Source organism: Marmota flaviventris, chromosome 3 (assembly GCF_047511675.1).
Source record: "Marmota flaviventris isolate mMarFla1 chromosome 3, mMarFla1.hap1, whole genome shotgun sequence".
Taxonomy (NCBI): Eukaryota; Metazoa; Chordata; class Mammalia; order Rodentia; family Sciuridae; genus Marmota; species Marmota flaviventris.
The window spans coordinates 78561878-78584701 of record NC_092500.1 but is presented as its reverse complement, the minus strand read 5'-3'; the positions used below and the strand labels follow the sequence as shown (position 1 = coordinate 78584701).

The 22824-nt window shown below is 37.4% G+C and overlaps 1 protein-coding gene across 4 annotated transcripts in view; it reads left to right on the top strand.

The window, feature by feature from the left end:
- Fgd4 (FYVE, RhoGEF and PH domain containing 4) overlaps nucleotides 1-22824 on the top strand; it is a 199499-nt gene that overhangs the window by 111636 nt on the left and 65039 nt on the right. For all 4 annotated transcript variants that reach the window (XM_071609985.1, XM_071609986.1, XM_027934149.3 and 1 more), the window contains exon 2: nucleotides 12970-13119. In XM_071609985.1, the coding sequence (XP_071466086.1) occupies nucleotides 12970-13119 (150 nt within the window). The remainder of the gene's footprint in view (nucleotides 1-12969; nucleotides 13120-22824) is intronic.

Here is a 22824-nt window from a genome sequence, read left to right as displayed (position 1 = left end):
GGCTGGAAAACTTTAAACTGACACCTGGGTCCAATTTGCCAGAGATTCTGATTTAAGCTAACTGGGAATTGCAATTTCTTTTAAAATTTCCAGGTGATTTTAATTTCCACAGGTGATTCTAATGGTTCATGGTTGCGAACCACCAACCAAGAATTATGATTTTAGAGAAATGACTTTACCCCCTCCGATTAATGGTTTACATACAAAACATGTCCCAGGAAGATTATCTTGGCTAAACATATTCAGAAGGTAAACCGACACAAGAGCACACCAGGCATGCAGGGTTTAAAACAATAAGAAACTAAAATTATAGCCTATACCACTGTTAATTCACTAAATACACCCCAGAGTGTATTATATACCACGATCCATTGAGTTACAGTGGTGCTAATAAGTTTCCTGCAACCAACAGTTCACTTGCCCCAAGATCACATTGCTAGTTGGGGACAGAATTAAGATTAGAAAATTATTGCATAAATTTACACTTTGATGCCTTCATTATTTCGTCCAGGGTTTTTAAAATTTTTTCTGTAAAGGACCTGATTGTAAATACTTTAGGCTCTGCAGGCCTCATGGTTTCTGTTGCTCAACTTAACGAGTAGAAAGCATCACTCACTGAATGAGTGTAGCTCTGCTGCAGACAAGCTTTACTGACAAAACAGGTGGCTGGCTGAAGTTGGCCTGTGACCTGAAGATTGCAGACTGTGACCCAGGGACACTTTATCCTTTTTTTAGAGGGAGGTCTCCTTGAGAGCAGAGTGAGGATCTTACCTATCCCACCTGATGCCTGCTGCAAACCAGTCCTGTTACAGTGCCTTCACTGCAAGTGTTAAACCAAAGCTTGTTGAATGAATGCAGATCTGTAACTCCTAACCTTTCTCCTGCTACTTCCAATCCTTCTGTTGCGGGGAAAAGTTGCCTCATATTTCAGCTGTGGAGAGAGAATGCTTTATGGTCTGTGGCAGGATGTAATCACTATGTTTTGGTAGAATCCTTGAAGTGAATTAGAGATCTAACCTCACTCTGTGGACATTCTTATCTTAAAATCTTAGATTCTAAGACTTTTTAAAACCTCAAAGTATTTCTTTAATTTGGTTTTGTGATACAATAGGGTGCCTAATAATTTTGTGAATGTTATGAGTTTCTCAATACAATGTTTATTTCAACCCATTTGGATTGAAGATCACTGGTATTTATACATGGTGAGCGATGTGTGGCAAAACTGAACAGTGATGGATTCCTGCAGCTCCCTGAATACAGGAAATATAGTTTTAAATTATGAACCTGTTCCTAATGACAAACACACTGACCTGAAAATAAGGCTGTTGGTTATAGTGGACCGAGAAAGGACCTGGGAATCAAAAGTCCTGATGTGATTCCTGCCTTTGCCACTTTAATCAACCTTACTTTCTTCAACAATAGTATAGTGTGTAGATCCCTGACTTTATGAACCTTTTAGAGAGGCTGAAGGGAAGTATGACATGTGTACCCTGGGAGCTCTTTCCTCACCTCTCCCAGGAGGGGTGGGTCAGGCTTAGCAGAAAACACAGCCATGTCACCAGAGCTAACTGAGACTGGACTAGTGTGGAGGTTACTCGGCAGGTGTGCCCACTGGCTCCCAGTAAGCGTCTAAGAGTCAGTGTAAGGGTGGCCTCCTGAGCCTCAGAGTGGAGAAACAGTGTATGCCAGAAATGGAAAGCAGAACAAGAAGAAGGATGTCAGGTGTCTGAGAAGCTAAAAAGCAGACGAGAAAGAGGTTCAAAGCTGGGAATGGATAAGGTAATCTGGAATTGTCTCTGTCTATAGTTGTCCCAAATCAAGACCTCCCATTCTCTTGCCTTGGATTGTTTAGTACCCTGGTTTAGTACTCTGGGTCTTTTGAAAGCTCCTGGCTGCATAGTGTTGGCTGAAATGGAAGCTCGGGTCATAGTAGGCACCTCTAATATAGCAGATGTAAGCACTCATTTACCTGCTGAGCAAAAGCCTAAGAATTATAAGCTGGAGTCCCTGTCCAGAAGGTGCCTATGAACCAAATGTAGGTATGACATTGGATACCAGCCTGACCACTCAGTTTAATCATTGTTATGATGGATAGTACAATGCCTATCTTACATGACCTCATAGGATTCTTGAGAGGAACAAATGAAATAATGCATATAGTGTGCTTTGCACAGTGCATGTTTGGCTCAGAATAAACACCCAGTGCCCAGTGTTGTTAGACACTTGAAACTTTATTACTACTTGTTTTTGTTTTTTTTTTTTTTTTTTTGTTTGTTTGTTTGTTTTTAGAGAGAGAGAGAGAGAGAATTTTTTTAATATTTATTTTTTTAGTTTTCGGCGGACACAACATCTTTGTTTGTATGTGGTGCTGAGGATAGAACCCGGGCCGCACGCATGCCAGGCGAGCGCACTACCGCTTGAACCACATCCCCAGCCCCTTTATTACTACTTGTAGTAAGAATAGTAGTAGTATTGAAAACAAGTTTGTCGTAGACTCTGTAAGTTTTTAAAACACTTTGAAACTCCAAGTTATGGTTGTTGATATTTTTGTGACATTCAGGATAAGTTTTTTTGAGGGTATGCTACTAACGGACATTTCTCTTGGCACCAGTTATTCTTGTTGAAAGTATTCATATGAGTTCCTCCTAGTGTCTAGAGAACAAATCAGTTGAAAAAAATTCCTTTTGAAATAATTTTTTTTTAAACAGGGAACATAACCAATTCCAGTACCTTATTGATATATGTATGGGTTATAAGTCCTTAGTAAGAATCCAGCTTATCAATGTTTTGCCTGATCTTGGGTCTACCCCCAGAGGGAGGAAAATAGAGCAAAGGAACAGTGTATCTGTTCACTACTCAGAATTAAAGGTCATTGATTTGGTTTAATTTTAGAGGTATTATGATACTTATGTAGATGAAATAAAACTGTATATTACTATTCTCTGTATTATTGTTAATAATACTTTATAACCTGTGCTTAAAGAAAAGTGCAAATTTTCCTTGAAGGAAAGAAAAAATTCCTTTGGAGCTTTTCTGTGATTACTGACTTGCCTGTTTCCATGTTCTGTTAGGTTGTGGGAATTGCAGGTGAAAAACAGGAGTAAGATGTAGAGAATGGAGAGAGTGTGGACCAGCAGAATAACAAAACATGGTTTCATCTGATTTTTTAGGCTGGTGGCTGCTCCAGTTTCAGACTGTGTGCACAGAACTCGGTGTCCTGGGTCCTGCCCCTAATGCTGCTTTTATGGTCTGAGCAACCTCAGAGCTGGAGGGTACAGGGTCAGGTCCAAGAGGCAGGAGCAGGTTGGAGTTTCAGTTTATAGTCGAGGGTCATGAGGGCAGCCAAGATGATTACTGGGAAATCAGGAGTTCGGGCCAATAATGGAGGTGGGAAAGTGTGGAAAATGGCCAAGGCGGTGGCTGCCAGGAATCGGGAGAGTCCCTAGGGTAGCTTTTCCCAAATGTGTTCCGAGACACACTAGCGCCGTGGGATGTTGACTTATGCTACATTATGGGAAATTTCCTGAACAAATGCTGGGTTCAAAGTTGAACGGGGTTTTCTTCTGTGGACCTTTCCAGAGCTTCTAGTATACCCACTGGCATTATGAATACATAAGATGAATTTTTCAAGTTTGGTCATCACAAATATGTCACATAGAATTTGGAGACTTGGCCAGAGATGGAAGAGTGGGGATGAGGGATCCTCTCATCAGAGCAGTGTTTCACCACACACATCTTTGGAAAAGTCCTAGGGCACATGGCACATGCTGTGAATATTGCTGACTTTTTCACTGGGCTCTTTAATGGATTGTTCTTTAACCCTGTGGAGTTAGTTCCAAAGCGATGTCCAGAGAGTTTTCTGGGCTCTCCTTGGGTACATTTTTTCCTTCCTCCAGTGTAATTACTTGGCTGATTTTCGTTGCTGTTGTTAACACAATTAAGGAAACTAGTCCTTCTTAGAGGAAGAACAAATGATTCAATCTATAATTACTGAGACCAAAGGTTAAGAAAAGGGAAAAACAAAAACAAATGGGTTCAGAGCCTGAGTGTAGTTGGCCCTTGATCGCACAAATAGGCTCCCCCACTTAAAATGCACATGAAGTTTTAAAGGAAGTCCAAAGGGAATGTATCTAAAACTTTAACAATAAGATTAAAAAACGAGGGCTAATGGAGTGTGCAGGGCTGGCGGAACCTAATGAATTTCAGAGCAGACTGTTTTCCAAGCTGTCTTGTAGGCTCCTGAAATCACATATCAAACTGCATTCTAGAATTGTTGTTAAAATGAAAGGAACCAGGGCTGGGGCTGGGGCTCAGCCGTAGAGCACTCACCTAGCATATGCGAGGACCTGGGTTCGATCCTCAGCACCACATAAAAATAAATAAACAAAATAAAAGGTATTGTGTCCAACTACAACTAAAAGTAAATATGAAAAAAAAAAAAATGAAAGGAACCATTTACCTGTCTCACTAGTGAGAAGCCCAAGTAAGCAATGCCTTCTCTTTCTGTCTCTGCTGTCTGCAGCCAGTCTCTCTTTAGTTTCTTAGTGCATCTCACAGTCCTCCGTCTCTTCTTTTTCCTCTGCCCCTCAGGTTCCTGTCATTCTGTCTGGGTTGGTGCAGTTGCCTCTTAACTGTACCAACTGTTTCCTCCTTAACCATGAATTACTTGAGGATAAAGATAATGTCTTACTTGTCTTTTTTTTTTTAATACTTTTTATTCATAGATGGACACAATACCTTCATTTATCTTTGTGTGGTGCTTAGGATCGAACCCAGGCTCACACATGCTAGGCGAGCGCTCTACCACTAGGCCCCAGCCCCAGCCCCTTACTTGTCTTTTTGTTCTCAGGAATTACCTGAGTACCAGCACTTTTAATTAAGGAGTTATCACTCTGTGCATTTAACTAGGGAAAAGAGAATAAAATAGAAACTTGACCAGTTTTGTTATTCTTTTTGCAGTTGATCATTGGATATCTCAATACTTAGAGAACAACTTGTAATTTGGATACTAAGATGAGATCTATTAGAATAATATTGAGTGTTTAAAAAGTAGAAATAGGCATTTAAACATACTTTTTTAGAAAGTGAATCATTAGCAAAAACTAGCAAATGAGATACTAATAAATGAAGAAATGCAGACAGAAAATTTTTAGAAGTTTGAATTTAGGATAAGCATTTATAATAATGCAATATGGCAAAGATAATGTAAAGAATAATGATTTGGGATTCCTGTTTTCTATAATAAATTCTACTTCTTTTCAATTGCCAGACATTTTATCATTACTAATAATGTTGTCTTTATGAAATAGGGACTCATGTTTGTATGAGGTCTGTTCACTTGTAAATAAGTCATTATTGAGGTGCAAAAGAGTTGTGTATTGGTAACAGAGTGGATAGCATGATAACAAATGGCAAGTGCTGAGATATAAAGCAGTATGAGCCAGTGTTGGATAGTAAGAAAATAAATTCAGGCAGAAGCAAGACCAGATGAAAGAAGACAGAGACAGAAAAGAAGGAAGCAAGAGATCAGGGCCTGAGGAAGTTGGGAAAAGAATGATTAGATCCCCAGTCACTACCCTGGCACCATGCATCACTGGGTATCATACAAGTGAAAATAGTAGCAAACAATTAATGTAACATTTATTGTGTGCCAGCTACTCTTATCTCCACAACAATCTTTTAATGTAGGTATTACTATGAATCTTATGAATTCTCATTTACAGATGAAGAAATTGAACGGTAGAGAAAGTAAGTCATTGGCCCAACTGATCACTAGTAAATAGTAAAGGCTGGATTTAAACTCAGAAAAATGATAGTTATTTTACAGGAATGATTAAATTGCTGTAGAAGTACACTGGGTACCTAATACACAGTAACTTGTATAGCTGGCATCCAAACATCCCCATGTTTCTGGGAATCAAGGAATGTTGCCTGGGTGTGTGCGTTCATAGCATCTGAGTTGCCTTTTTGATGTAGATAATCATATAGTGAAATTGAATATCAATTATCAGTATCAGGCACCTCTGTATGGTAATATGCTTAGAGGTCTTAGAGATCTTTTTTCTTTCTTTCTTTCTTTTTTTTCCTTTGGTGGTACTGAGTATTGAATCCAGGGGTGCTTTTCCACTGAACTACATCCCAGCTTTTTATTTTATTTTTTTATTTTGGGAAAAATAGTTCGCTAAACTGCCCCATTTGCTGGGATTACAGGTACGCACCACCATGCGCAGCTTAGAAGTCTTGTTGATAACAGTTGCTATTATAAACTGTTATGAATTTTAGGCTCTGTCAAAAAGTGTGACTGTTTGAAAACTCAGCATTTGTCTGATCATATGATTGAGCAATTTTGGGGCCTGTTTCTCATTATCAGTGCAGTAATAATGCAGGATGTTTTGATAAACCTATGGCCCAGTCACTTCTACATGGTTATGCTTAATAGTAAAAGAAGGGACCAAGAAACAGGGGTTATGATGATTTGGAAACAATTGTCAGGTAGAGCACAGCAGCCTTTGAACCTCTTCCGACTCAAGAGTGTCAACTAGAATGGCTCTTTGCAAGAAGAAAGAGAAATTGATCCATGTTGGTTTCTCCTGCCTCCCACTGCAGTCATGGCTGCAGATGCAGAGTGACTGGTGTACTTTGAATAGGGAGAGCTTTCCATAATGTTGACCAACATTCTTAGTTGGTCATAGACAAAGGGGAACTTTTGGAACTTTCATCAGTGCATGGTTAGGGATGGGAAAGTGGCCTCAAATGCCCTCTCTGATGTAGGAAATTATTTCTCTAAAAGAAAACATTATGCCAAGGTAGAATAAGATGTACTGAGTCAATCCCAGCCCCAGTGCAGGTGTCGTCATGGAGAGCTCACTTTCAACACTGCTGTGCAGGCTAACACAGCATCTAACAACTGGTCACCCAGCGAGTGGAGGAACAGGGATTGGGACTGTGTTTCAGACCACCTAACAGAATTTTATTTCTTTATTTCTTTTTTTTTCCCTGTGTGTGTGTGTGAGAGAGAGAGAGAGAAAGAGAGAGAGAGAGAGAGAGGAAGAGAGAGGAGAGAGGGAGACTGTCTTGCTTGCTATGTTGCTCAGGTTGCTCTCCAAGTCCTGGGCTCCAGTGATCCTCCTGCCTCAACTTCAAGTAGCTGGTACTATAGGCCTATTCCAGTGTGTACACTTGATCATAGTTTATAAAAATAATTTGTTTTTAGAGGCTGAACATTTTTTTTTATTTCAATTGCATGCACACATTATTGTATATGCTTAAGATATCATAGTAAAGATTGCCTCTTATATTTATTTTGGGCTTTCCACCTATGGGGCCTTTAAAAATACTAAATATCTGCAGTTACTGGTTTTCAGAGTTTATTTTGAGTTCATATTGCCTTTTTGTGTGTGTGTGTGTGTTGTATGTGTAGATGGATAACAATACGTTTTATTTTAGTTATTTATTTTTACGTGGTGCTGAAGATCAAACCCAGTACCTCACACATGCTAGGCAAGTGCTCTTCCACTAAGCTACAACCCCAGCCCCTCATATTGCCTTTTAACTCTAAGGATATCTAGCCAGTATAACAGTATAACAAGCCAGTATAATATTCTTTAATATTAGGTTGTATTGAGTGATGATTCTGAAATATTGGCATCGCATAGTGCATTTTAGTTAGTGATCCTAGTGAACATAAATAAAATTACAGGTTATAATCTGAAATATTCAGTCAGTTGCTGGGATTCTCCACTCCCCCCAACCCCCACAGCTACTTTTATAAGACAAACATCTGGATAGTTTCACAACTCCAGATGTTTATAAATCTGCTTCTGGGATGTGAAGAAAATTATTTGGGTGTAGCTTTTTTTTTTTATTTTTATTTTTTTCTTCCAAGTATTTAAGACTTGTGTAGAAATAACTTTGAGTATTTTAGATTTTAGACAAAAATGGAAAGGTCTGAAATTTCACATAGAGTGAGCCCTAATACAACTACATATTTCTTTACTGTCAGAATTTATAAAATAGCTCTCATGAAATAGAAACAAAATTGTAGGCAAATAAAGAACAACTTACCTAAGGCCTTTGGAATTTATTCATTCAGGATATTTATCAGGCATTTACTACATGACTGGTGGTGTTCCTGGGATATATCAAAAAGAAGATTACTCTTTTGCCAGAGCTTACGTTCTAATGCAATAAATAAAATAAATAACATGTGTTAGAAGATGACAAGTGCTATGAGAAAAAAATGAACAGTTCAGCAGGGTAGGGTAGAAATTGCAGTTATAATAACTAGATGATCAGGGTGGTCCAAGTTAACAAGATGTAATTTGAGCCAAGATTTGAAGATTTTTCAGATGGTCATTATTTGGGAGGAGACACATCTCAGCAGAGAATGGCTGGATGGAAGGCTTTGAGTGTGCCTGGCCTGTGTGAGGACATTAGAGAACCAGCATGATAGGGGTAGAGTGGACAGCAGCAGTAGCAGGTGATAAAGTACAGTGCTAATGGAACCAAGGCCAGATCTTGTAGTGTCTGCAAACCACTGTGAAGACTCGATATTTTATGCTGAGTGAATTGTGGAAGGACAAGAACTGATTTGGATTTTAAAAAGATCTCTCTGGGCCTTGTTGGATAATACCAACTATAATGGGGATAAGGGAAAGAGCAGGGAGACTCTGTGGAGGGTCTTGCTGTTATCTAGTTAGAGATTATGATAGGTTGGGCCAGAATAGTAGCAATGGAGGTGGTGAGCGAGCCAACAGGAATTCCTGATGAAAAGGAGGTACAGAATGTGAGAAGAAAGCAGTTTCAGATGCTTCCAAGGATTTTTGCCTAAGCCTAGGTGAGTGCCATTAGCAAAATGGAGAAAACTGTAAGGGAAGTGGTTTAGGGAGAAAGTTGGAAATAAATACAAGGTTCAGATTTAGGAATATTGATTGTGACAAAGCTCTTCATCATACTAGTGGGGATGCAAACAGGCAGTTGAATGAATAACTCTGGAGTTTGGGTGAAAGGTCTGGAGTGAAAGTAAATGTACCAGTCTCAGCATGTAGAATGCCTGGGACTGGCTGAGATCATCAAGGAAGTGAGCAAGCACAGGCGGGGAAAGAACCAAGCATAGCACTCAGTAGCACCAAAACTTCGAAGAGGTTCTAATATGATTTCTTGCTATACTGGAGATAAGGAAAATTTAGAATTTCGTGAGTTTTTCTTATTTAAGCAATAGATATAATTTTAATTTTGAAAAAATATATATAACACAAAATTTACCATCTTAACCATTTTTAAGTGTACAGTACAGTGGCATCACAATCCATTCGTACTGTTATGTTATTGCCTTGATCCATCTACACAGAGCTCTTCATCTTGCAAAACGGAAATTCTGTGCTCATTAAGCAATAACTCCCCAATACTTCTTCCTCCCAGCTTCTGGCAACATCCTTTCTGCTTCTGTTTTTATGAATTTTACTATTTTAGGTTCTTAATGTACCTGGAATCACACAGTATTTGTCTTTTGAAAACTGGTTTATTTCACTTTGTATAATATCTTTCAGAATCATCCGTGTAGTGGCATGTCAGTGTTTTCCTTCCTTCCAAAGGCTAAATAATATCCATAGTCTGTACATACCACACTTTATATACTCATTCATCCCCTGCTGGAGTTGGGCTGCTTCCATCTGTTGGCTATTGTGAATGATGTCATGAACATGGATGTATAAATATAGGGGGTATGTGTTTTTTAAAGTCTTGTAATACATGTACTAGTTGATTTTCATGTTTTTTCTTTTTTATATAAGTAATAAACACATTTTATTTATAAAAGATTTAAAGCTGTACATAAAATATTAATAGCTATATAAATAGCAAAACATGACAGTTTTTATTCATTATCTCATTTCACCACCATACCTAATTCCCAAAATTAAGGTTTCCATATTACCTTCCATCCTTTTTAATATGTTTATAGGTGAAGCATCCCTAATTTGAAAATCTGAAACTCCTTGGAGGTGTTGACAGGATTTTTAAAAACTTTTTTTTTTTTTTTAAATATCTTTTGCTTTATTCAGTTTTGGATTCTGGGGCACTTTGGATTTCATATTTTTGGATTAGGGATATTCAGTTGATAAAGTCTATGCTAATATTCCAAAACCCAGATAACTCCAAAATCTGAAGGATTTTTGGATAAGGCACACTCAATTTACATACATTTGTATACAGCTTTTTTTTTTTTAAATGAGATCACATTATACATTCTATACTATACAATTTTCTTTTATCTAATTTTGTCTTGGAGATCATCCGTATCTGTTACAAATCTTGATAATGTTGAATTGACCTGTGTCCACACAGAACTATTTCTCTGCCCTAGGTACCCACTTACTTGTAAATCACTCCTACTGGTTCTTTTTGATAATGGGGACTCTAAGAGCCCCTGTAGTTAATGTAGTTAATGGGTAGACTATCTGGTTATAATTTGGTTTCAATTTCTTGTTGTGCAACTGGCACCCAAATGAGAACTCTCCCCAAGTCATAAAGAAGCAAAGTTGTACTTTTTATTGCTGTTAACCAAGATGAAATGATTAATGAAATGATTTTGGTATGAGGCAAACTTTCTTTACCAAGATATGTGTGACCTATCTCAGTGGTCAGTAACTTTTCCCTTAAAAGGCCAGATAGTAAATTGGAGGACAGAAAGAGGTATGCTTACAGCCACATATGGTCTTCTTTTCTTTAAATAACCTTTCAAAAACGTATGTGTTCTCTGTGTCCTTCATGTGTTCCTGTTTCACGAAACTGGTGGATGTTTGGAGACTTGTTTTAAACAATAGTGTGAGGTGAAGTTTCTGACTGTGGCTTTATTATCCCTGGCAAAAGATCTGTGGTCATGAATTTTTAATGAATTTATGGGGAAATGAATGTGTAGTTGATCTCTTATTGCAAGCATCTTGTCACATTCCTGGGAGATAATCTCTATAAATGTGACACTTATAAAACCTATCACACCCAGGAAGCTTGCTCTCCAGAAATTATGTGCCTAGTTTTGAATTTCAAATTAATACTTTTGTAAGACACATTTCACTTCTAAACAGACTAATTTTTAAACTTGTTTCATATGTTAATATGTAACAGTGGAGGTCTTTTTTTTTTTTTTTTTTTTAAAGACTTTCAGTTTTGTCATTCAGCACATTAACTTCCCATTCAATACATTAATGGTTTTATTGCTGCTGTTGTTATCACTCTGGCTAAAGCTGCATTCTTGCTTTGGCAAGGTCTCCTTTTATGATTATGCTGCAGTTTCTTGCTCTGGTTTATAGTGGAGCTGTGGCTTTTCTGAGATTCTGCCCCTAAGCCATCCTTCACTAGGCCCCAGCAGGTGGCCTTTAGGAGACTTGCTTGATGTTGAGATCACTGTGGAAAAACATCCAAATCCCCCTGAAAGGCTAAGTGATTGCTTGATATATGTCCCTGTGAATTTTAGGGACATGCTTTGCCTACTTGAGGTTTTCTAGAAAGGGACATAAGCTCATACATTTAAAGATTTGAACTTTTAGTTCTTTCATTTACAAATTTAATAATATTCTGTCAGTCATCCATAGCTCTTGCTTTTGCTGAAAATAGTTAATCCCGCTGACAGATTTACCATTTTAGCAGAAGGGTCTCTTGTTGAAAGCCCATTTAATTTCTGTTTTAGCACTGCTTCTCTAATAAATTTCTCAGACAGTACTTAGAACTGTTAATACTTCCTAAAATCTGTTTCACCAACATAAATTTTAAGGGCACACAGAAAATAAAGCAGTTGTGTACTTTTTAGTCAATATTATTTAATAATTTGTACTAAGAAGGATCTTTTTTTAAAATATTTTATTAGTTGTTAATAGATCTTTATTTATTGTTATGTGGTGCTGAGGATCAAACCCAGGGCCTCACACATGCTAGGCAAGCGCTCCACCACTGAGCCCCAGCCCCAGCTCCCAAGAAGGATCTTGTTGATTCAGTAGATAGTTGATTTTTTTAAACTTAGTTTTTCTTGATTTGCATGATAAAGTTTTAAAAATCTCTGATATTTATATTTAAATCCTACAAAAATGAAACTCTTTGTTTCTTAACCAAATGGCCTATTTTGTTTCAGTTGTAGTGAATTCCTGGTAGAAATTATTTTCTCTTAACCAGAGTTCATTCAGTCTATAGTTAATTTCGCCATGTCAACCATGAGAGAGGGAAATTTAATGTATGTATATAAAGAAGACACTGACGTGGCTTTTTCAAAGGTCTCTGAAATTTAAGATGTACCATCTTGTATCAGAAACTGAACAGAAGACTGAACTTTTCCTCTCTGTGTCTTGTAATGTATCTCAGTGTTGTTTTAAAGAACATTTTGGGTTTTGAGTTCTAAATAAACTTGATGGTGTTCTCCATGTAATCTTGCCTTTCCATCCTTGGGAAGCTTGGGTCACTCCTCTGCTGCCTGCTCGTGGGTGTTATGTGGAGTCACCGAGTAAGCTAGTGGGTGAGAGGTTGTGTGTATCTGCTTGTTTCTGTCTAAGCCATTCTTCTGGAGTCTTTGGGTCAGCTGTCACGTTGGGGCTTTCCTGCTTTGTTCTTTGAGTCGGCTGATGACTGGTGACTGACTGGACACTGGTAAGAAACGCTTTTAACAGATTAGAGCTGGGCCCCTCCTGTCCTCGCCTCCACCTACACCAGAGCAGCTGCATTCTAAGCCCTTTCTGTGACTCTGCTAGGAAGGGAGGTCTCTGTGTAGCCGGTTTTCCTGGGTGTGCTAAGAGGGTTACGAAAGCACATGGAATGAGCTCTTTCCCAGGAAAGTTCTTTATCAAGGACAGCACTCATGGAAATAGTATTTGGACGATTAATCTTATGACTGCTTTAGTTTTATGGGGTTAGGAGAAATGTGACGAACCAGATAGAATTGTGCTATGCCTCGGTATTTATCTATCTTTCCTTTTGAACTCACAGGCAGCAGTACCTGTCCAAAGGTCACTCTAGTCCCACCTGGTTCAACGAGCAGCACAACCACACTGGTCGATCAGAATGTATCTGAAGAGGCTCAGGGAATAAATGGGAAGACACCAGCGAAACGCTCAGCTGCAAGTCCAAAGCCACAAGGTATGCATGTGGGGGGTTGTGGTTGGGGCGGGTGCTTTGTTCACTGAGAAAGTCTACTTAGAAGAAAGAAGAACATGGAGTTTTTAACTATAAAAAGAGAGGAACTGGGTACCTTTATTTTTTAGCACCTTTTCAGGCAGTGCCAGTATTTGCTCCTAAAACAATGTATAAATTTCTCTATCATTGTTCTTTGCACAGTGCTGAAATTTCATGTCTTCTTCCTGGCACTGTGATCTGTTCGTGCCTTATGCTCAACCTAGTGCAGAGCTTAATTTACTGTCTATATAATAAACATGTTTAGAACTACTGTCAGGAAGAATTGGCCTGCTGGATGTCAGAGGATCTATAAAACAGATAATTCTAAAACAGTGCTTAACATACTTATCAAGAATGTGTTTAGATGATATTAAGAACATTCTAAGAGAATGCCTCTTAGGAACAGAGACTAAAAGTAAAATCCCTCCATTTAGATGGAGTAGCCAATAGAAAGAAAATAAAGTGGAAAGCTCTGAATATTTTGTTCAGTGACCTCTTCCTTTTATAGAGAAATTTCCAGTGAACTGAGTATTAACTTTGAGAAGCACAAATTATAGTTTTGATGGTAGAGATCAAGGCCTTTTGGAATGCAGTGCAAAAACTGAGCTTTGTGATGGTTTAATGTATAGTTTCTTCTCGATGGATTTTCATTAATAATACTAAACATTTATTTACCCAAAAAAACATTTTTAGAATCACTGTGCTTTGGAGAAATCTATTTTTTTTTTATTTTTTTTTATTTTTTATTTTTTATTGTTGGCTGATCAAAACATTACATAGTTCTTGATATATCATATTTCACACTTTGATTCAAGTGGGTTATGAGCTCCCATTTTTACCCCATATACTGATTGCAGAATCACATCAGTTACACATCCATTGATTTACATATTGCCATACTATAGTGTCTGTTGTGTTCTGCTGCCTTTCCTATCCTCTACTATCCCCCCTCCCCTCCCCTTCCCTCCCCTCTTCTCTCTCTGCCCCCTCTACTGACATTCATTTGTCCCCCTTGTATTATTTTTCCCTTTCCCCTCACTTCCTCTTGTATGTACTTTTGTATAACTCTGAGGGTCTCCTTCCATTTCCATGCAATTTCCCTTCTCTCTCCCTTTCCCTCCCACCTCTCATCCCTGTTTAATGTTAATCTTCTTCTCATGCTCTTCGACCCTACTCTGTTCTTAGTTACTCTCCTTATATCAAAGAAGACATTTGGCATTTGTTTTTTAGGGATTGGCTAGCTTCACTTAGCATAATCTGCTCTAATGCCATCCATTTCCCTGTAAATTCTATGATTTTGTCATTTTTTAATGCAGAGTAATACTCCATTGTGTATAAATGCCACATTTTTTTTAATCCATTCATCTATTGAAGGGCATCTAGGTTGGTTCCACAGTCTTGCTATTGTGAATTGTGCTGCTATGAACATCGATGTAGCAGTGTCCCTGTAGCATGCTCGAGAAATCTATTTATATCTTGTTTATTTTGTGTTTACTTTGGTTTCTTTCCTATTCTTACAAAGAAAAAAGCATACTAGGGAATGCATTGTAAAAGAACTGATGTTGTTTTTTTAAAGTTGTCTTTGTTAAGGATTTCTGAAAAAACATTTGAAATAGACTCTTAATAGATTATGGGATATTAGTCTTTTTGTTCTTACTACTGGCTATATTCATGGTGGAATGTCATGTGGCTGTCAAGCACAACCAAATAATTGGTGATTTAAAGGAAGAGACCCCTCCATGAGCTTATGACCTTCTCTTTGGGCCACAGTTTTCCCTATAATAGTGACGTGACTATAAGCACAGACATTCTTTTTACCTTGGTTTAAGCTGTTTTATTTGTAAAATACAAATTACACCTTGCTCATTAGAGTTGAAAAGATAAAATATGAGGTAAGACTATAAAAACTGAATGCAACTCTAGTTTATGTAACTGGCCAGATCAAAAGTGAGATTTTCATTGCTTAAAAGCCTGTTTTGGAAGACACATTACATTACTTCACTGTTTTTCACAGTCAGTGTATTTTTTTTATTGATTTTTATTTTAAATAAACGACAGCAGAATGCATTACAATTCTTATTACACATATAGAGCACAATTTTCATATCTCTGTTTGTATATAAAGTATGTTCACTCAAATTCGTGTCTTCATGCATGTACTTTGGATAGTGATATCCATCACATTCCACCCTCATTTCTAACCCCATGCCCCCTCCCTTCCCCTCCCACCCCTCTGCCCTAGACAGTCAGTGTGTTGCAAGAAATCAAAGCAACGTCCTTCCTGAGGGACACTTCTGCTCTAAGCCCACTTCTTTATGGAGACTATAAACACTTAGCTTTATTCTTGCTGTTTTAAAGTTATATTAAAATCAACATGTTGCTGTTTAGATACTTATTTACTTCCCATCTTAAATGTGGATTATATACAATTTTCTACAACTACCAAGGATATTTCCAGATACTGAGTAAATACTCCTTCTTGATATTTGGCTCTTCCCTGGAACCTCTGGCTAAAATTTTAACCCTAACATTTTATATTCCCCAATGACTTCATCTCCTTGGGCTTCTATAACAAAATATTATAAACTAAGTAGCTTATAAACAACAGAAATTATTTCTCACAATTCCAGGGGCTGGGAAGTCTAAGATTAGGGTGCTGATAGATTTGGTGTCAGGTGAGGGCCTTTCTTTCTTCCCGTTTTTCTTTTCTTTCCTTGTTTGTTTCTTAACAGCGCTGGGATGGAACACAGAGCCTCATGCATGCTAGTCAAGGGCTCACTTGTGAGCTGCATCCCCAGCTCTTTTCCTTATTTTACTTTGGCCTATTTTCTGAATGACACTAAATTCACATAGTGGTAGGGGCAAGAGTCCTCTCTAGGTCCTGTTTTAAAGGGAATGAATCCCATTAATGAGAAGCAGGCTTAATCTTGACCTAATCGTCTCCCAGAGGCCCTTACCTTCTCATGCCATCATTTTGGGGGTAAGGATGTCAGCATAAATCTGGGTACACAACATTGAGATCATAGCACCCATGCCTCTTTGTTTTTTGTTATTCATTACAATCTGACCTGTTGTGTGTTTTATTCATCTGTCTTGGGTGTTTTCTATGTTTTGTGCTCTTGTATTCCCTCCTATAGCATGGGGCAGGTCTACAATAATCTCATCTGCCACATTTCTTCCACTTTTTTTTTAATACACCCTTCCTTCCTTCCTTCCTTCCTTCCTTCTTTCTTAACATTTCTTCCACTTTGCTTCAGCTGTTCTTTATTTAAAACTTTAGATGTATGCCATTCAAAGACCAACATCCCTGAATAAGGCTATATCTTAGAATTCTAAGATGAGCTGCCATATAGATTGGGTACTGTGTATGACTTAACTGGCCAACAATAGTTAATAGCTACCCTTTACTGGAGAGGCGTTAATTCTGATTTCTCCAGGCTCTTAACATTAGAGTGACTGAAGCAAAGAAAGGATGGGGGTGCTAATGAAGACTTCCTGCATGGAACAAGGGAATAGCTTACTGACACTTTTATTTAATCCCACTCTGTCGTTAATCCCTTACAAATTGTGAATGGTGAGGGTACTGAGGCTCAAGAGTCATCGTGTGATTTTAACTGAATTGATGACTCTTGTTCTATATCAGTAGTTTTTACCCAGAGACAATTTTGACACCCTTACCACCACTTCCATGGGACATTGCTTATGTCTGGGGACAATTTTTTACTTGACATTACTTGTAAGAGTTGCTACTGTTATCTAGCCAGGAAAGGGTAGGGATGATGCTCAATATCCTACAGTACACAGGACAGCCCCTCACCACAAAATGTCTTCTAAACTGAAACATAAATAATGCTGAGTTTGAGAAACACTGATGTACATCCTAAAAGAGCACATAATTATATCTTGGATGTTTTTTTGTTTTCCTTATGTGAAATGCTAATGAGATTATAGCTACAGTTTATTTTGGTAGTTTTCATAGGAGAGAGATTACTGTTGTATGCATATATATTAGTGGTGGTTATTGTGTATCATGCATTTGGAACCAGGTTTATGTTTGTGTTGATTGGAGAATCATGTATAAGTTTTTAAAAGGTAAAAGAGGTAAATGTTTAGATTTGATAAAGTTGCATTTGGATCTAAATGGCAGTGTGTAGATTTTTAAAGGATTTCTTCAATGTTAGAGCTTGTTTTGATTCCACCTCAGAAAATACCCTAAGGCTTAGAAACCATGGCTGATTCTCTTTTATACCAGTCCCGCTAGTCAAACACATTACTGAGCGACCTCCAACATAGTCTTTCTTCTTGTTCACCACTTTTATTATTGACCTATTTCTGGCCATACTGGAGTAACTCAAAATAGCTTCTTTAAAGCAAATAGATCTTTTTTCTCTCAAGAGCTTTGGTCCACAACATTCTCCATAGTTCATGATTTTTTTTTTTTTTAAACTCAATTTTTGTCACATAATGCCTCAGTCTTTGAATCTAAATATTTTTAAAGTTTCATGAATTTGGAAAAGCCACATTATTATTTGAATAATTTATGAAATTATATGGAATAGTCAAACTAATTTATTTGCCTCTAATGTAAAACAGTACATTCCTGTGTAATAATCTATCATTAACAAGTATATGTTTATAATGCATTTATATATAGCCAATTATTGTTTTTTATTTTTATTGACAGTAATTGAAATCTGCTAATGCTCTCCAATCTTGTAATTAGTTTCTCTTCATTCTTCATGATCACTGTGCATACTTGGAAATTTTTTAATAATTAGATTTTTTTCCTTTTTATTTGTGTTGTGTATAAATGTGGCTATAATGGTTCATTTTACTAACACTCAGATATCTCACTTAGCATGTGCAAAACTGATCTACCAATCTTCTCTCCAAAAATTACTCAACTCACTGTTTCAGTTGATGACTATGCCTCCCTCAGGTGTTCAGGCCAAAGGTCTCAGACTCATCTTTGACTCCTCCCTGTTTTTCTCATACCTCACAAGCAGGAAATGTACTTATAAACTATATCTAGAATCCAACCAAATCTTATCACCTCCTAAGCACCTTTATCCCATGCCTGGATTTCTATAATAACCCCTGACTTGTTCTTCTCTATATTCTCAGCACAGCAACCAGAGTGGTGCTATTGAAATGTAGGTCACAATGCTACATCTCTGCCCAGAACTCTGCAGTGACTTCTCATTTCTTGCAAAGTCAAAATCACTTCTAGGGTCCATAAAATTTTCAATATCAGGCCCCCTCTGACCTCAACACCTACTCTGCTCACTCACTCATTTTGCTGCACTTATGTTGGGCTCCAGACTTTAGTAGTCTCTAGCTTTTTCTCCCTCTGCTGGGATGCTCTTCCCTGAGAAACTGGTTCAACTTCTTCAAGTCTTTCAAATTGTTGCTTCCCACAGAAGCCCACTTTGGACATCCTGTTTAGTGCTGAAATCTGCCCTTCCTACATTCCCCGTGATCTTGTTCTTTTAGCTCCTCCCCTGTTCTCTCCTATCAGTTCCAACTACTGATACATGATTTTCTTACTGTTTTTTTTTTTTTTTAAATTATTATTGCTTTTCATTCGGCTCACTAATTGGCTGAAGTGCCTGGAACTTCATAGTCATTCATTAAGTATTTGTTGAATCAATGAAAAGGTAAAAATTTTAAAACCCTGTTTATGTCTACAAGAATTCCTATAAGAGATATTTTGAAAAGGCTGAATTCTTAGTGGTTTTATCAATTTCTATTCTCACTGAAAACATATGAGAGTTCACTTTGCTCCATACCCTCACTTACCCTTGGTATTGTGAGATTTGAATTTTTTGGTAAATCTGATGATAGAAAATCATCATATGGAGGGTTTAATTTGCTTGCAGTTCCTTGATTATTAGTGCAGGTAAACACTATTTTTTTCCTCTTTATATTCTTGGGCTACAGGTTCTTTTAGTTAATAGTCTATTGCAGTTCTTTATTCTGGTTGTTATTCCATCTCATTCATACATAATACAAAAGTCTTCTGGGTTGAAGAACTCCAGGTTCTCACAGAGCATCTTGGAAGCAACAAGGGGATGGGACACTTATGTGGGGGCAGGGGAAGACTAAGGGCAGTACTAAGTTTTGAAACTTTGTATCCTACAACAAAATTCCTTGTAGATTTTAGATCTCATATTTATTTATGTTGTAACAATTACAAAATGCTTTCTTAAGTGGGGTAGTTCTAGGTAATGTCCAAAAAAAATCCTTTACTAAGTGGTTTATTTCTCAAAGTAGCTATATGTTACTTTTTGAATCTTTGATAAAAGGAATAAGATAAATTGATTTTGGTATACGTTGATTTTCCTTAGGAGTTGAATATTAACATATAATCAGATGGGTCAGAAGACCTAGGCTGATCTCATTCAGATATCATCAAGAAACACGGTCCAAGAAGACAATGATGGTTCAAAAATATTACAAAACATTATGACAAACATTAATTGAGAAAGACAAGTGAAGATTTTTGAGGTATGGTGGGAGGAAATTAGGGATGGAATACTCAGGGTGGGCTTCTCAAAAGGAGTTGATGCCTGAGGTGAGCTTTGTTGAAAGTATGGGAGTTTGCCAAGTGGAGCGGAAAGATTGCAAGAGACTTCCCAGGTGTTGGGACAACCTGAAGGCCCGAGGAAAACATTGCAAGCTTACAATTCAGAATAAAACGGCTGTATGGGATGGGTTGGGAGAGATCAGGTGGGTACTAAGAAAAAGCCCAGGAAATCTACTTCAAAAGAAGACAAACCGGCTGTGATGTCTTCATTTACAAGTAGACATAACAAAATTCTTGCTAACATAATTCTGACATTGTTCACATCCTTCCTAGGATGTGCTCCTGTGTTTGTTATTCAGTGAAAAGTGTTGTAGTACACATTCTGGATTCAGAGCATCCTTTACCTGAGAATTTTATTTTTTTTAAATTTTTTTTATTTTGGTACAAAACAAGAAGGGAGTGATTGTAGTTGCATGCTAAACTACTGTTAGTGGGAATGATTTTGCCTGTTTTAGATGTTACATTACTGTCCTGATATCTCTAGAACTAATATCTGAAATGAATGAATGAATGAAATAGTAAGAGGAAGAGGAATTGAAACATTAAGCATTTCCATTCTCATTGTCTCAAATACCAGTAGGAATTAATAATAAACTGTGGCCTTAAAATCTTGCCTACAATTTATGATCTTTTTTCCCTATCGTACAATTGGGGGGGGGGGCGTCTTTTACAATATTCTTTGTCTATTTATAAAATCTTTCTTATTTTTTTGGGGGGGAGTGGGTACTGGAAATTGAACTCAGGGACATTCAACTACTGAGCCACATCCCCAGCTCTATTTTGCATTTTATTTAGAGACAGGGTCTCACTGAGTTGCTTAGTGCCTCACTTTTGCTGAGGCTGGCTTTGAACTAGCAATCCTCCTGTCTCAGCCTCCCGAGTCACTGGGATTACAGGCATGCACCACCGAACTTGGCTAAAATCGTGATTTCTTTAGCTTCAGATTTTAGGTTTCTTTTTAGTTTTATAATAGATTACTAACAATCTGGATTGTATTAATATGTAAAAAAGGAAGATTTATTCTTTCTGGTTCATGACCCTCTAAGAGTAGAGGAAGAAAAATTTCTCCTCTTTGCTTTTAGGGTCTATGGTTAGACCTGAGAATTAAACTGAAACAAGACAGATTATACAATATAAATGTGTATAATAAATACATACTTATTTATATAATAAAATTTATTTATATAACAAACATATATAAATTTATATGTGTGTATATACACAATGCACATATAGTTTTTACATGTACATGGAGTCTCCATAAGAAAAATGGAGGCCTAAAGAAGCTGAATTCTTATATACCAAATTAGATAAAGAATAATAAATTATGAAAATAAGACAAAGGGACTTTTCCTTAGTTATAGAGGGGACAACTAGAAAGTTGGAGTTACTGTAACAGGTTATGTGTGTACAGTTTTCTTAGCCTTAACTCCTCATCAGTGGTGAAACGAAGGTTACTTTCCTTCTGGTATAGGGAAGACAGCTTCTAGAGGGCCTCCCCCACCCCTTCTGGTTTAAGGAAGAAAAAGAGGCAACATGTCCTTCTCACACCTGCTGTTTTTCTAAAGTCTTGCTCAAAATAATCCTTATTCCAAAGTAGTATATTCGGGGGCATGCTCTGTCATATTTCATATGCTATCAGGTACTCACAATATGAGACAGTTATTAATGTATTGATTTTAAAATAATAGCAAATATTCTATTTTGCACTCAGGGCAGACATTGCTAATCATCTTCATCATCATCATCATCATTTTTAAGTCTGGAGTCTCAAATTCTCAAGTAAATAGCAATTGATTAGAGTTGTCATCTTTTTATAAAAGTTATTGAGACTGATAACAAAAGTTGATCATGAAAAATTCACCTTCTAGGCACAAACTATGAGAGTGTGTTAACGTGAATTCATGGGAATTGAACCCAGGGGTACTCTACCATTGAGCTGCATCCTTAACCCTTTTTATTTTGAGGCAGGGTCTTGCTAAATTGCCCAGGCTGGCCTTGAACTTGCAGTCCTCCTGAATAGCTAGGATTTCACCTGACTGCTGACCCTTTCATTTTTATTGTTTATTTTGAATTAAATGTGGGCACTGGGAATATGTGAGAGATAAGAGGGCCTTAGTGCAGTAACTGTGGAAGGAAAAGGAGGAGCCTTAGCTAGTATAGAGATACAATCAGCTGGACTTTGTAAATGATTTTATAAAGAGAAGTAATGTTAGAGGGAAGGTGGACTTGTACATCTGTGAGGGCAAGGAACATATGCACAGTGCCCAGAACACTGTTTATTTAGTCTGTGGGTATAATGATCAATTGCATTTGATGAATGATTCTGAGACAAGTGATGAATGATGTTAAATATTTATAAAAATGGAGAATATAGGTGGAGGGGAAGCTCTTTTGTAAGAGGTAATAAATTGAGTTTTAGATATAATGAACTAGATTTGCTGATGGAGCACCTAGGCGATGCCCAGAAAGCACTTGGAAATGCTGACCCCACCATGTAAAAGATCAGAAATAGGGATCGGTGAGGGAATGGAGATTCATTGAGAAATGCAAGTGTATCTTAGAGGCAGTCACTGAAAGCATTGATAACAGCCTAAAGTTTACAGGGGGTGGATATTTTTAAATCCCTAGAGAACAGCAAGGCAACAGAAAAGAAAGAAGTTGAATCCTTGGAGATAAAGAAGATGACTATAGCTCCTTTGGTTTCCCATAAGCTGAGAAACATGAAGAGAAACTTAGTTTCAGTAATTTGAGGCATCAATTCCTTCCCTCCTTGGTCCTGCTATTGTTACTTTCTTTTGATACAAAGTATTAAATTAAACACAAGTTCTTGGTTTTTAATTTTGAATCAAATTTTTAGCATCAAAAATACATAGCATACAAGATGTATTTTTCTTTGAAATCTGCAGCACATGTTCCTCGATTATTGCTTAACTTTGAGAGTAAAAGAATTTTTACTCGTTGGTTAGGTCTTTTGTGCAAAGTATTCATTGTGTTTTATTATAGACCAGTAATGACAAACAAAAGGACAGTTTCCCTCTAAGACGATGTTTATGACACTTTGGCCATTTGTAAACTATTTT